Source organism: Astatotilapia calliptera, chromosome 1 (assembly GCF_900246225.1).
Source record: "Astatotilapia calliptera chromosome 1, fAstCal1.2, whole genome shotgun sequence".
NCBI lineage: Eukaryota > Metazoa > Chordata > Actinopteri > Cichliformes > Cichlidae > Astatotilapia > Astatotilapia calliptera.
Window position 1 is genome coordinate 20,599,564 of NC_039302.1, and position 14,604 is coordinate 20,614,167.

The 14,604-nt window shown below is 42.0% G+C and overlaps 1 protein-coding gene across 1 annotated transcript; it reads right to left on the reverse strand.

The window, feature by feature from the left end:
- Window positions 1-202: 202 nt before the first annotated feature.
- myzap (myocardial zonula adherens protein) lies at window positions 203-13,011 on the reverse strand. Its single transcript, XM_026168953.1, is given in 15 exon segments — window positions 203-2,512; window positions 2,515-3,080; window positions 3,169-3,275; window positions 3,517-3,600; window positions 4,026-4,131; window positions 4,751-4,845; window positions 5,488-5,616; window positions 5,819-5,944; window positions 6,610-6,762; window positions 6,877-6,990; window positions 7,104-7,196; window positions 7,312-7,473; window positions 8,139-8,231; window positions 11,506-11,586; window positions 12,343-13,011. Coding segments are annotated over 15 exon segments (2,079 nt in total). The 5' UTR covers window positions 12,421-13,011; the 3' UTR covers window positions 203-2,420.
- Window positions 13,012-14,604: the final 1,593 nt, after the last annotated feature.

Sequence of the window (14,604 nt, forward strand, 5' to 3'; positions counted from 1 at the left end):
TGCAGATCATGCACTAGATGGTATTTTGCAGTATTAGCTTTCTTCACCACTTAAACAAAACATCACTCTTTGTTTGTTTTATTATTATTATTTTTTAAATTCTCCTTTCTCAAAAACAGAAAATGAAATTGTAGTTGTTCTTGGCTGAGAAAACACAAAACCTCTTTCTTGTAAGCGCAGCCATCTTGTGACACATTCAGGATCATTTGCACAGTCTTTATTATCCAAACAGATGCTGGCCTCTCATCATTAATCGTAGTATTATATGTATCAACGAGGAAAAGGCACATCATAAAACTATTTCAAACACAGCTGTGGCAGTACAGACAACACCTGGATAACACTTGTGCCAGTGGCTCAGGAACGGCAGTCACCTCATTAAAGTTAATATCGTTAATAACAGATTTCTCAAGAATTTACCACGTCCTATTTTACCACATTACCCTGCTTCCAATTAAAATAGCTTTCCTTTCACCACCAGGATCACAGAGTAGGCTGTCACAAAGGCACAAAGCATGGTAATAAATATTATATTATTGACAGTAACAAAATATCATATGTTTAATTTGTACAGACCACATATAAAATGATAGGAAAATACACGCAATAACCATATCGACCTTCATATAGGACTGAACGCTCATAGCTCAGTGAGCAACATGAATAGAATAGATTCACTGTAAACAAAAGAAATATATTCCATATTATATCAGTTAGAAAAATATTTTTTACATAGCATCACATCATTTACATCCTACATCAAGCTACTTTTATCATTATTAGAGCTATGTGCAAACATGGGACAGAAACCCACATAAGACTTTTTTTGCTTCACTGGCCAAAAATCATTATCTCCGACATAAATGAGTGAGATATTACTGACATGGATGTGCCAGCTTTAAAATGATTTAAAACTGATTCTTGTGTTAGTACATTTTTAAAAGAATATTTGTAAAAATAAATAAAAATTGACCAAAGACAATAGAAGTTTAAGGGAAAAAATTCCACTCTTTGGTCTAGTTAATATTAACAGCTCTGACTGCATAAGTAACCCTCTTACTTTCACTATATGGACAAAAATATTAGACAATTCTTATTAATACTAGAATTCAGTTGTATAAAGTCAAATGCCTGGCCAGGCAGTCTGTATTTACAAAGAATTGGTTGTTCCAAAGAGCACACTTTAATGCTCCCGTTGCATGGGTTTACATGGCAGAGCAGCTCCTGCAGGTGTGCTGTGTGTTGTGTTGTGTCTGATATCCCAGTGTTGGTGTTGTCCCTGCATTATCATAATAATCTTGGTCCAGGATCAACATTGCAACTGACCATTCACTTTGTTGATAAAAGAGGAGGGGGGGATTCTTTTGTTTATATAAAACGTTGTGTGTTTTATTAACTATATTCTTTATAAAGTTATGCAATGTAATAAATATATTATCAAGTTAGGTTGGCTGTTATCCAACTGGCATTATCAAGTTAGGTTGGCTAATGCCGTTTAGCATTAGCTTAGAATGTGGCTAAATTCTAAGCTAATGCTTGGCTCACTGAATGCTCCAACGTCATTGGTCAGGTGTAATGTTGATGCTGGATCAACATTATTATGATGATAACAACATCAACACGGGGATATCAGACCGTGAGTAATGTGCAGCTAGGTCGGTAGTTCTGTCCACGTAGTTTATTTACATATTATTATTTTGCATATGTATTCTGAGTCAGCGGTATTCTTGAAGCACACTAGCTGATGTTTTAATGGCTAACCTGACTTTACATCACCACTTTTTCACTTTCAATCCTAAAGTTAACGTTACTCTATGTTATATACCAACACAGAGTATGTTATCATATTACATTATTAAAACTTGTTTTTAAGACTGTTATTTTTTACAATTTGCTGTGAACAATTTGACAATTTTATGGTCCATATAGTACGTAAATGTTAAGCTCAAGTAAGAGAATAATAAAGGATGTTACTACTGCACTACTCCAACCAGTCTTTTAATACGCTTGTCTCTTTCCCAGCATACGCAGACTGAGTTAGAGGATACTATTATTTAGCTTTACCTACATATTTACTGTTGACATACAGGTTAGCTCTGTACTTAGCACTGATACAAAAAGAGAGAGGAAACACAAAATAAAATCCAACTGTCAACAGGTTTAAAGAAAAGTAATTAAACTGTTCACTCATGTTGTCATCCACATGGAAACTAAGCTATCATCTGACAGGGAATCTGGATCAAACTAGTTTGTAACTGGGGACAATGACTTCCGTGAGTTTCTTTTAATTTCCAGTTTTTTTTTTCACTCCCAGTTTGATAAAATGTTATTTTTGATTTTGTTGCTTATGAAAAGAAGTTTGTGCGTTACTTGTTAACCCTGTTTTCAGTAATTATACTAAGTTAAATGGCTTCATAGCTTCATTGACTCTCCTTATTTAAGTCTTGGCTCATGCATTTTCCAGGACTGCTACTTAACTTTAATCTATGTTTATCTTTGCTGTCATTTCCATAAGTTTCATGAACGGCGTATAAACTCGCACTCCTGATCGTGGTTGAGAAGAGGGCGGGGATGAAGTGGACTCTTCTTGTATGGAGGGTGTGCCTCTGCTTGTTTGTGCGTCCAATTCGTCTTCTCCAGGCTGGACCGGACTGACACCAGCTTCAGACTCAGATGGGTGGATGTAGGAGAATGTCCCATGCTCCTGTGAGGGTCTGGAATCCAGGAAGCGGCTGTACTGGACAGGAGTGTACCTTAGTAAACTTGAATGTAGCCTGCTGGGGGGAGGGTTATTAAGCTTAAACGTCCTTGGCTGAGTGGGCAGTGTTAGAGAGATCGATGGATGTTGAATGGGAGGTGATGATGAGGGTTGTGCCAGGGATGAGGGCGCTATGGAGGAAGGGCTTGGTCTAAGTGATAGAGGATGAGTGGGTGACAAAGGCTGTGTCGGTGACAGTGGTTCGGTGGGTGATGGGAGTTTCACAGGTGATAGAGGATGATCAGGTGATGGGGGTTGGATGGGAAAGAGATGAGTTGGTTCACACTGAACAGGTTCAACATCATACCTCTGTGTTTCATGTCTGCAGAAGCACAGTCAGAAACCAGAGTGAGAAAACACCTCCTAATCAAGAAAACACAACCCAATGCTACTTAGTATCACAATCCTACCTGGGGAGCAGATCACAGCCTACTCCTTTCTCTCTGGTTTCCAAAACCTCTCGCGTCTTATTCTGTGTGGACATAAAATACTTGAGCTTGTCTTCTAATTCATTATTCTAGGAAAAGGAAAACAGGAAACAAGAAATATCAGGTCAGTTACATGCAAAAGACTATCGTCACTTTGCATGAAAAAAATGACCTGACGCTTGCAGCAACAAGCAGTAGAGGGGGATTAACACAGTTATTCAGTTATTCAGTGGTCAGAAGCCCATGTGATCATCTGAAGCCATGAAGCAGATTATCACACCCCACCACCAGTTATTAAAACACACAGAAAGCACACCAGTCTCATCCTACCTCACACTCCACTATTGCAATCCTGTCCAGAAGCTCAGAGATGAACATGTCCTTCTGAGCAACTTGAGCTCGCAGAGATTCGACCTTCACAAATTCAAAAAGATAAGCATTTTAAAAACATTATATAATTTACAGGGAAAACAGAAATGGAAAATCCAGTTCACAGCAAACTTAACTAGAGTCGTTATCTAATCTCGGTTTTTCCATACATAGAAATGAAGGCAATGAATAACTGAAATACTTCAGTGAAGACAAATAATGCCCCTTTATCTCCAACCCCTTCCCATCAAAATTATGAACATGAATTCACCCCGTTAGCATGACGTCCCGCCCTTTATTGACTCTGTGTGCAGTGAAGTTCTCCGTTCCTTGTGTGCATTGACATTGATCCATGGTTTTAATGGTAAACAGGCTACTTGTGTAAATGTATGAGACACTCCCACTATCAAAACAGTGGAACAGAGGAGTTGAATCCATGGTCTACATACAGATAAATAAATCCTACTCACCTCCTCAATCATTCCTTTGACCTTCCTCTGTTGACAGAACACCATGTCGTTCAAGTGTTTGATCCTCTCGCGGAGATCACCTGCTTCACCTTCCAGCTCTTTGGACCTAAAAAACAACCACGATGTAGTCCCACATATGAAGGAAATACGACTCTAGCACCCTGATTCATTTGCAAACATCGATGAAAAAGTTATGTACTTTTTTCCCTTCTAGGTAATTAATCTGCCTGCAATGCTATAAACATCCTGCTCCAAAGTGCATCTTGCTCAACTGGTTTAAAGGGCCAAGCGTAAGCCGCTCTGCTTCAGGCTTCAAGAAAAAGTGTTATGAAGGTTCTTAGCTGACTTGAAAAACCTTTCAGGTCTGCACTTTAGGTAAACGTACGAAAGAATTTTAAGCTGAACTTTTACACAAAAACTAACATGTTTTTTTTTTTTTTATTAATATCCCATCCTATTCAATTATTTCTCAGTATTATTGTTGGATGTGCTGTCTGAGGTGGGGTTTATCATGCATCCTGTGTGTTTGCAGCTCCTTGTTTAAGATCTCTGCACCAAGAATGAAAGTTTATCCTTGATGTTTGAGAAAACAAACCAAAGACAAAGAACTTCCTCACATCTAATGCAGTCTTGGCGAAGTTTTATCCACTTTTAGAGAAAGGGCTGTAATAGAGCCTTCAGATTCACGCGCGGCTCAAATTTTCTATCTGGACTTTAATTTGTACCTTTTGGCTACAGTTTCGTCAGTTCTGTCCGTCACCTCCATCAGGCGTAGGCGCTGTTCGCAGTCCTTCAGCTGCTCTTCCAGTTGGCTCTTCTCCTGTGGAAATCACAACATTTTATCTGTTTTCCTATGGCTGAATGAAAATCCTAATACTCAAAAGTTTGAGTCTTTTTGGGAAGTAAAATCACTGACATCGGTCGTCTCCTTAGATTACAGGGTCCTGATGGGGAACTTTGGCACGTAACATCCACCTGAAAAGATTCTCCTGGCAGGAAAACACTCCAAACTCCAACAATCCCTATCAGTTTGATCATCAACTAAAGCAAGGCAGCAATCCCAATCCATGGAGGCCCCACCCCACAGTCCACAGGAGTCAAAGGATTGACTGCTGGCGCCCCCAGTGGTCCCGTGCCCAACCGGTTTGAGCTGTAGGGAAACCTCGGTATCAGGCATGTGGTTTTAAAGTAGTGGGTCCTAGGTGTTTTTGCAGCTGGCCAAGTGTTATGTTGTTTGCAGTAAACATGGACTGAACTCCACTACGTGCACATGTATACGGTCATAACCTTTTACAGAAGGTTGCTTTTGTACATTTAAGAAGTATCATCTTCATCGTTTCCTAAACATTTGACTGATATATGACAGATCCCTCAAAGTATTGTGTAATTTTTGTTTTACACAATTTTGTTCAAGGGTCAAGGGAACAGGAAGACATATACATACGTTACATTTTTGACTTACTTTTCCCATGCACTCCAGGAGACGCTCCACTTCCATGATCCTCTGGTCCCTCTCTGCAATCTTGGCTTCTGCGATTTTGATGTTTCTCTCCGCTTCCTCCAGTCGTCTGATGTACTCATCGAGTTGGGCCTGTGCAAACAGAAATATGTCTGCCACTCTTCTCTCAGCTTAGGCTTGCCTCATTGTCAAGAATTTTGTAACTTTTTTATTTGTAAATTGTGTACAGTTATTTCCTTAGGTAATCTACGTCAATAGGTTTGGTTTCTGCTGTCAAAATAAAAACAAAAACAAAGTGTGATGTATGTATGAATAAGGACCAAAGAATGCAGACCTGTAGGTTTTCAATCTCCTCCCTGTGCCTGCGTTGTTCTTCCAGCAGCTTTTCCTCATACTCTTTCTCTAGCTTTTCCGAGAGCTCCTTTAGCGCCTTATCGTTGGCCTCCCGTGAAGACTCCGCCTGGACAGTCCACAGCATAGCAAAAATTAGCGCTTTGCTCAGCTGATTAGGCCACATTCTGCTCAGGGTAGAAGATGCAGATGCAGCTGATGTGTTTCTGTTCCGCAGCAATATGATATGTTAACAGAGCTGCTCGATAAAAGTTTGCTGTGTCTCAGATCACACAGTGATTTGAAAGCTGGACTCTCTGCTTTCTAATGTAAATTAAAACTTAAAAAAAAAAAAAAAAAATAGGACAGGAGATGGTTTCTCAAAACTTCAGGAACTGTGATGATGATCGGTAAAGCTGGATTTTAATGTTACCTGCTGCAGAGATAGAAAAATGTTCTTTCATTTATTGATTTATTCACTGTTGGTAGGGGTCATGAAGTCCTAAACGTCCTGTCCTTCCATCACTCTTACTGACTCATCAGACCACTTTGTTACAGGACAGCTGAGCACTTCACTGTCCCTTTAAACATACACAAAGTAGCACTTGCACAAAACTTGAGGGAAAATTTTGAATTCCACCCATTTATTTTGGCCATGCTGACATCTCGGTCTCGTGGCCTTGTGGCATTAGAAGCAGCCACTTCCACTGTAAAGTTTTGGGGGGTTTTTTCATCTGTGGACACACGTGGATTCATGTTCATTCCCACAGAAAGAGTTTGTGTTTGCGGGACTACCTGAAGCCTGAGAGTTTGGTTTTCAGCCTGTACTGCAGCCAGCTCACGCTCCTTGTCTCTGAGCTGTTGTTGTGTTTTCTCATAGGTGCTCCGCAAACTTTTCACATCGTCTCTCGAGCTCACTCTCTTCTGACAGTCGTCCAGAAGGGATTTCTGCAAAGGGAACTTATTTTAGCCAGTGAAGACTTTTTGTAACAGCATCCAGCTGCCGGAGTAAAAAAAGAAAAGAAAATGTCTTCGGAGTGTTTGGTGACTTTGATTTGTTACCTGCAAGGTGAGGTTAGCAGATATGAGGGAACTGTTCATCTGATCAAAGTTCTCCATGGCTGCCGTGCGGATCTTAACCTCTGACTCTAGACTCCTCTTGTGTGCATTGGCAGCCTGCAGAAACACGTGGCACACAGCTTTTTTCAGATTTATGCACAGCTTTACAGGTCAGAGTTTGATGAGGAATGTCAGTGCATCCGGTCACATGGTGTTGTCATAATCTTTACCCTGAGTTCCTGCGAAAGCTTCTGCATTGATTGCTGCATTCCTCCAAACTGTCCGTACATCCGCTCTCTAACCTTTTCAAGAGAATCTCTCACCTGCAAACAGAAACCAGGAAAACACAGATATCATCTAAACAGAAACCCACTCTGCCTTGTATGGATGATGTGGTGGCAAAAGAATGATTGGCCTGAAGGCTCAGTCTTTCCTCACCTCCCTGATGTATCTCATCTCATCCTGTAGGTGACTGGTTGTCCACTCGCGTGCCAGCACCTCCTGTCTATCTGAGCCTGTCCTCTGCACTACACCATACACTTTGGGCCCATGATGCTGCAGCGAGGTCTCTGGCACCCCATTGGTCATGTCTCCGAGGTGCTGAGGGAGACAGGATTGTGCCGGTCAGGTTTCTGTAGCTACCTACCGCTGAGGCAGGCTTATGCTGGCATGGTGTCTCTGTGTTTGTGTGCACACTTACAGATGCACTGCATGAGTCTGCATGTACATGCACATGCATACATATGTGCAAGTGATTAAGTATTTCAGCGCCCACGCTGCTGTGCAGTGGAAATAGGAAGTTGGCAATGTGCAGTTAAAAAATGGTGCAGAGTGCATCGAAGGTGTCGTGTTTCTGCAACCCAGGACATGAGCTGCTGCCCATTTCTGTCTATTGTGCCTCTAACAGCCAATGAAAACAGATGCACACCAGCACAGGAGCAGTGTGGCACAATGCAATGACTAAATAATACACAGCAAAAGTCCTGGGCACAAATAAAAACAACTTTAGCTCAGAGACTACATTTAATCAATTTGCATGATCCAGCTCATTTTATTAGCTTTGCCATAGTTTATCACTTGAAACAAATACAAACAAATAGAAACACTTTGAACACGCCTGCTGTCTTTAAACTGTGATGGTCACAGCATTTGCCACGGTCACCTGTGAGCCTCTGTTCATGCTGAATGTGTGAATACAATATTAATGACAGCCTCACGGTGCATGCGCAGGGCACACTCAATGAAGCAGTGGCTGCTTTGTCTACCTGCTGAGGTGACTCCTGGCCAGGTGGACTCTCTCTTTGGATGAGCCCGTTCTTCCTCTTCCACATCCCATTGACATCTTTTTCATTTTCAGTCTGCAAAATAAAACAAAAACAGGTCAAGAACACTGATGTGGATGGCTTCCATTCAACCATCCTTCCATTGATTCTTCCATTCTCTTGACAGCATATCCAAGCAGGGAGCCTGCTCTTAGGTTCATTGCTAATTCTAACATCCACGTCTTTAGTACAAACAAAGCACTCAGTCAAACTCCACGCAGGCACAGGTTCAACATTCAAACACTACACTGCAGGTTCAACCCCATAACTTCATGTTGTGAGGCTATAGTGCTGACCACTGAACCACCATGCCACCCATGATTCGTGTAAAACAAAACATTTTCAATTAAGCTTTATCATTTCTGTATATATTCTACAGCACGCCTCATGTGAGCCTAAAGTGCAGGATTCTAAACAAAAATGCAAGTAAACACGCTCTTGAAGTATTTATTTAACTGTATGTGAATATTACATAGTTTCTATAGATCTATAGATAGATCTAGAGATAGACAGATTCTGATATCTTTTAGATGTCTCTACACAAAGAAGTCATTCATTGAGGACTACTACTCAGAAAAAGAGGCATCAGTGTCCACATCTCACAGAGATACGAGCGAGGAGGAACAAAGATGCCAGTGTGGTCTCGTGGACAGAGCCCAGCCTCACATTTCTGCACCACTCAATCTACAGAGGACCTGCTGTTGAGAAATGGAAAAGGCCTGCTAATAGGTGGGAGGATGTGGATTCCAGCAGATGGGAGGGAAGCACAGCCATCTTTATCAGTTCGCTTCACGAAGCCCTGCGTGCTGCCCATTCAGCTTTGAACTTTACAATGTTTGACCACATGCTGGTCCGTGTTTACCTGCCCTTTGTCAGTTTTGTGGGAGAAGCACTCTGGCTTACTTTTCCTCTGTTGCTTGAGGAGCTTGAGCTGTTCACAAATGTTAAAAAAAAATGCTCGGAGACAGCTCGGTAAAATAATCTTGCATCAGTGCATTGTCATCTAACACTGTCATTTGTTTGTATGAACTCACTCCTCTATCATATGACTGCACCGTCTGACCTGATTAGCTCCTTATTTGTCACACAAGCACGGAGGATGCTCACTGTAGCTCACTGGGCTGAACCGTGTTCACTTTACGGCTGTTACGGAGATGAAATCCAATGCTGGCGGTATAGAAACATCGTCTGGTAACAGTTCTCTGTTTACTTCCTCTGCGTGTGTCATGATTCACATGTGCTACATATCATCTAGGCCGCAGTCGCCGGTTGGATATAATCCACGATGTCTCGAGTTGCAGGACACGCCCTTTCTAACTTCACAGCGAAGAACCAGCATTCCTCTTGAAACACGGTATCGCTGGATATCTCTGAGAAAAGATATTTTGGTCATTTCCTTCCTCGTTGATTAACTGGATGCAGTCCCCATTACCACATTCCTGCTGACCTTCATTTGACCTTCCATGGTGATGACATCTAAGATCTAAGATAGTGTAACTAGAGCGAATAGTTATCTGAAAAACAAGCATCAGTACCCAGTGTAAACACGTGCAGGTATTTTGCAACAACACAGTAATTACAGCAGCGCCTGCAGAGACCTTAAAGCGCCACACTGAAAACATGATGAACAGATGAACTAGGCACAAGTTTTAACCTCTTGAACCTCTAACTGGCTCCAGCCTGATGTTTTCTACTCTGTGCTGCAGTTCCACGTACACTTTAAGCTTCAGTTTGCTGTTGAACTTCAGTGAAACTGAGGCTGATGACTTCATGGTGATTAGGGTTCAGGAATGATAAGACTGCTTTCAGACTTGCAGCAGTCACTGGCGACATGTTGTCTAATACTTTCTGATAGGAAAACTTTTTTCACATGATACAAGAAAACAGGAGTGGTAGTGTGGAGTAAAGTGGTATCTTTATGATAGCTTTATGATGATTGTGAAATACCTCACTGTAAAGAAAATCTGCATCTGGATTGGTCTCAGAAATCCAGTTTGTGTTGCCATGAATCCCACCCAGCAGCGGTGATGTTACTCTGTTACTCAGCTGTTTTTATTTTTAAAAACACCCTTCTCTTCACTCGTTACATCGCTTGTTGCCATTTTCATCTCACAGACAGATGCTGACGCTGTTGCTGGAGTCACCGATGTCTGTTCTGGGACAAACCGGCTGCCACTCGCAGAGGGCACAAATCTGCATCCTTCCCAAACACTAAAGTGCACATCAGCTCTAAACACGTGCGCTTCCCTCCACTCTGTGTTCACACTTCATCAGACTGTCCTTTGTCATCAGTTCCTATAGTCGCAGTCACACCCTCCCAAAGGCAGCCACATTCAGAGATTACTTCAGTGTGCTATCGGTGGAAAGAGTGGACATGTTGCACAAGGTTCATTCAAAACTAGCCATCATGTTTCTGGATCCTGCACACCGCACAGTCATACAAGGAAAAACCTCTCCTCAGAGATTAAACCTAACCCAAGCATTGCACTCAGTTCTCACACTTTCACTCTGAAACTTTGGCATCAGCCTCCGATCACAAACAAAGACCGGGGCAGAGCCACCAACAGCAAACACCCACGCAGCCTGCGGCGTCGACTCAGCCATAATTCACAGGATCACAGAGCATACCAGCAAATATTAAACGTGACTAAGAGTAATTCTACACCTCGGTAGGCAAATATTAATTTCTCATGAGCTCTGTTTGTTTTAGTTACCGTCCTTTGGAGTTAATACTGTTAATACTTATTAGCATTTTCTGTTCTGTGGAAGAGTGTTAGAGCACAGATGGAGCAGAGCTTTGAAGTAAATGTAAAACAGCTGTGTGTGCATTATCTCACACACACACACACACACACACACACACACACACACACACACACACACACACACACACACACACACACACGCCCTCCTGTCATGATTGCATAACTGGACCAGATGATAAAAAGCACATAAATCTCAGCTTTTCCACCATCTTTCTTTTAATGGTTTATAAGATGAATTAAGGTGTGTGTGGGAGGGGTTTCTGTTTGGTTTTTATTGGTGCTTTTACTCCCACACGTCACTATTTCTGATCAGCAGTGTCAAACTGAGTCGAGTGTGATGACGTTTCCTCTTTAACTCATTCACTGCCATTGACGTCTATAGCCGTCAATTGCAGTGCATGAGTCAATGGGTTTAACTCATTCACTGCCAATGGCTGGCAGTGAATGAGTTAATGTAACTTTACGTATTGTACCGTATGGATTTGAAGCCGGTTCTGGCCGGAGTAACAGGGTGGAGGTAACACCGAGGGAGACGCAAAACTTACAGTGTCTGACTTTTCAGTTTTTGGCTCCTTGTTTCCATTTTCTCCGGGATACAGAGTCAGTCTCAGGCGTCTGATTCTCCTCTGGAAAACAAAACAAACACACACAGACAAAAAAGGCAAATGTTTGAATTTAGGGGAATTTACAGATGGTCATCATGAAGAAAAATAAAATTCAGATCTAAATATCTCTGATATTGTGGCAAAGCTTGAACTGTCAACTAAAAAATTCTGTGAGCTTATTCACATACAGCAGCAACAGGGCACCAAACAAAGTTTATATAAATGCAAAACAGAGTAAACAGAGTAAAATGTTAAAAAGTAAAACAGATACATGGAAAGTGGGAACTCTGTTTGATTTTTTACTATTTTGAGGTTTTTCATAAGAAATTTAGTACAAAGAAAAAAACCGAACTCTTCAGCAGACCCTACAAGCGTGCTTCACCAAATATTACGGTACGTGTTGACCTGCATGAGGCGACCATGGGAATAAAATAAAACGTGGGGCAAGTACAAAGGCCTGTTTTATCAGAGAGCTGTTCAAATAAACATGACAGCTCTGCCTCCTGCACGCTCAGCTCCCATTACACACTTGTGTAAGTGAACAGAGCCACACATCCTACAACAGAGTCAGAAAACGTTAGAGAGAGAGAAAATGGATCTCTTTGCTTACAGACAGGAAAACAAGTGTCGGCAGAGTTAAAAGCAACAGCCGACAAACAGAAGAGGGGAGGAAAAAACACTGGACAGGACAAAACACAGAGAGAAGAGGAGAGCAGAGAGAAATGGGAGGAAAGACAGAGAGATCTTCAGTGTTCTCGCTTCTCTCGAGCTTCTTACCTCCCTTAAAGCCTCTGGAGAGTCCTCTGTTGTGGTGGTGGTGGTGGAAACAGTTGGTCTTGAACCGTAGCGAAGCATGTCTCCTCTAATGTCCACTCCTGGCTTCTCTTCCTCTCCCTCTCTGGCTGTCCTCCCACCCTTCCTCTCACTCTCCTTCCTGAGTTCTGCTCAGATTCTCAGAGCGACCATTCGCCCCCGGCCCCAGCCTGGGAACAGGAGGGAAATTCCACTCTAAGTCTGCTTCTGCTGCTGCGTCTGCAGTGGGTATCCTCAGGGCTGCGAGGTTCCCCCTCAGTCAGTGAAATGAACAGGTGCAAACCAGCTCTCAGCAGCACAAACACAACAATGTCATTGTCCTAATTCCAGCCAGACTGCTCCTAAAGCCACCTGACTGACAGGCTTGTCAGTCACTCAGCAATCCTCTCTGCACTGACTACGTCTCTCTGCACTCCCATCAGACCTGTCGGGCCACATTTCACCTGCTTCGCTCTTTTGCGCCTCCTGGCCCTGAGAGCAGGACTTTCACAGGCAGGGCGGGTCCTTTTACTCGGGCTGGGACAGGTGGAGTGCGCCTTATCAAAGGGAGTGGCTAATAAGAGGAGCCCACTGTTCACATGAAGCAGTGAGACAATAACTGCCTGCCAGGCCTGTTATACATACAGGAGTTATTAGACTTAAAACACATTTAGATAGAGGTTTTGCTTTGTGAGAAGAAGAAAAAAAACACATTGAGTGGCAGAGGTAGGGTTTTTTCTTTAAAGACTTAAAATAAAGAATTTTCATTGAGATGGAATCTGATTTCTCCCTCTTATTCACTCGCTCTCATTATTTGCTCTCGCAGGTAGGACAGCCGCATTATGGGGGCTCTTATATAATAACCTTTAAAAATTAAGGGTCTTCATCTGATTGAAACCTTTACATAAACTAAGAGAGTTATTCTTTTTTAAATTTGCTAATAAAAGCCCATAATATAACTTAAATTGGAGGTTATATGTAGGAAGACAGGCCATAGAATAAAAAGACAAAAAACAAAAGCTCATAGACTTCCATGTCTGAATGGACAGTATGTCATGCCCTGTGATTTCAAAGGTCTGTTTATATCAGAGTTTATTAGTTTCCTCAGTTCTTTCTCCTACTTTCCTTCTGTGTCTGTTTCCTGTATCGAGTTTTCCTGTATTGAGTTTCCCGCTTTAGTCATTGTTACTTTCTTCCTGTTTTACTTTGCTACTTAGTTGTCCTCTGTCTTGTGTTCAGTCTTACTTCCTCCTCTGTGATTGTGCTGATTGTGTCCACCTGTGTCTTGTTTCCTCCCAGCTGTGTCTCTGGTCAGTGTGTGAGTATAAATAACGCTGTCTTACCTTTGTCCTCTGTTACAGTGTTTGCTTACCCTTAGCACGCTTCCTTCTGTCCCCCCCTGCTGGATTTAGATGAATTTGTTTATGGACTTTGTTATTTGAATTTTATGCACCAATGAAGGGGCGCTTTTTGTTTGTTTCACCTGCGTCACCTCAGTCTTCTAAACAAACCATACTTGTTCTGTTTTCAATCGTACAGTCATAAGCTTTAAGATTTAACGTGCTGACTGAGGCCTGTAGAGTCTGAGATGTAGTTTTTTTCCTTTTTTTTTCATTACATGATCTGACCTGGGGTTGAATTTGCTGGGAAGATTGTGGCATTGTGTTAACACACAGCTGAATGATACAGACCAGTAAACCGACAGAACTTGTGCTTTTATAGAGGTGCTGACTGTCACTTAATCGAGTGCTTTTCATTAGCAGCACCTGGCTGCTACTCATCCTCCTAATGAAAACAGCGAGGGTGTTGCTTTTCCACATGACTGTGAATGCCAACCAGCCAACAGAGGTGCTACACTAGATCAATTATTGATATCGTGAGAGGGATGAAAAGAAAGACCGCACTGCAAACATGATTTTTTAATGTTCTTCCTTACCACTCCATGTTTTACTTGGTTTTACACTGACATAATATGCGCTCTGCTTATGATTATTCATGCTGACAATTATCTTTGAGGACCAGAAGCACAGTCTTCTGCACAGCCAGATCACATTCCTCTTTTGAATGGCTGCAGTCACTCCCTTTCAATAGAAACTAGAGACAAAGTCTCTGAAGAATGAGGAATCAAGTTTAAAGACTCAAGTTGCCTGGCGAGAGCTCGTTCAGCTGCACGTGGTGCTTCATCAAAGCTTTGCTGTTAGCTCACGTCAATAAATATGATGAGAAAAGCTCGCAGAATAATACGAG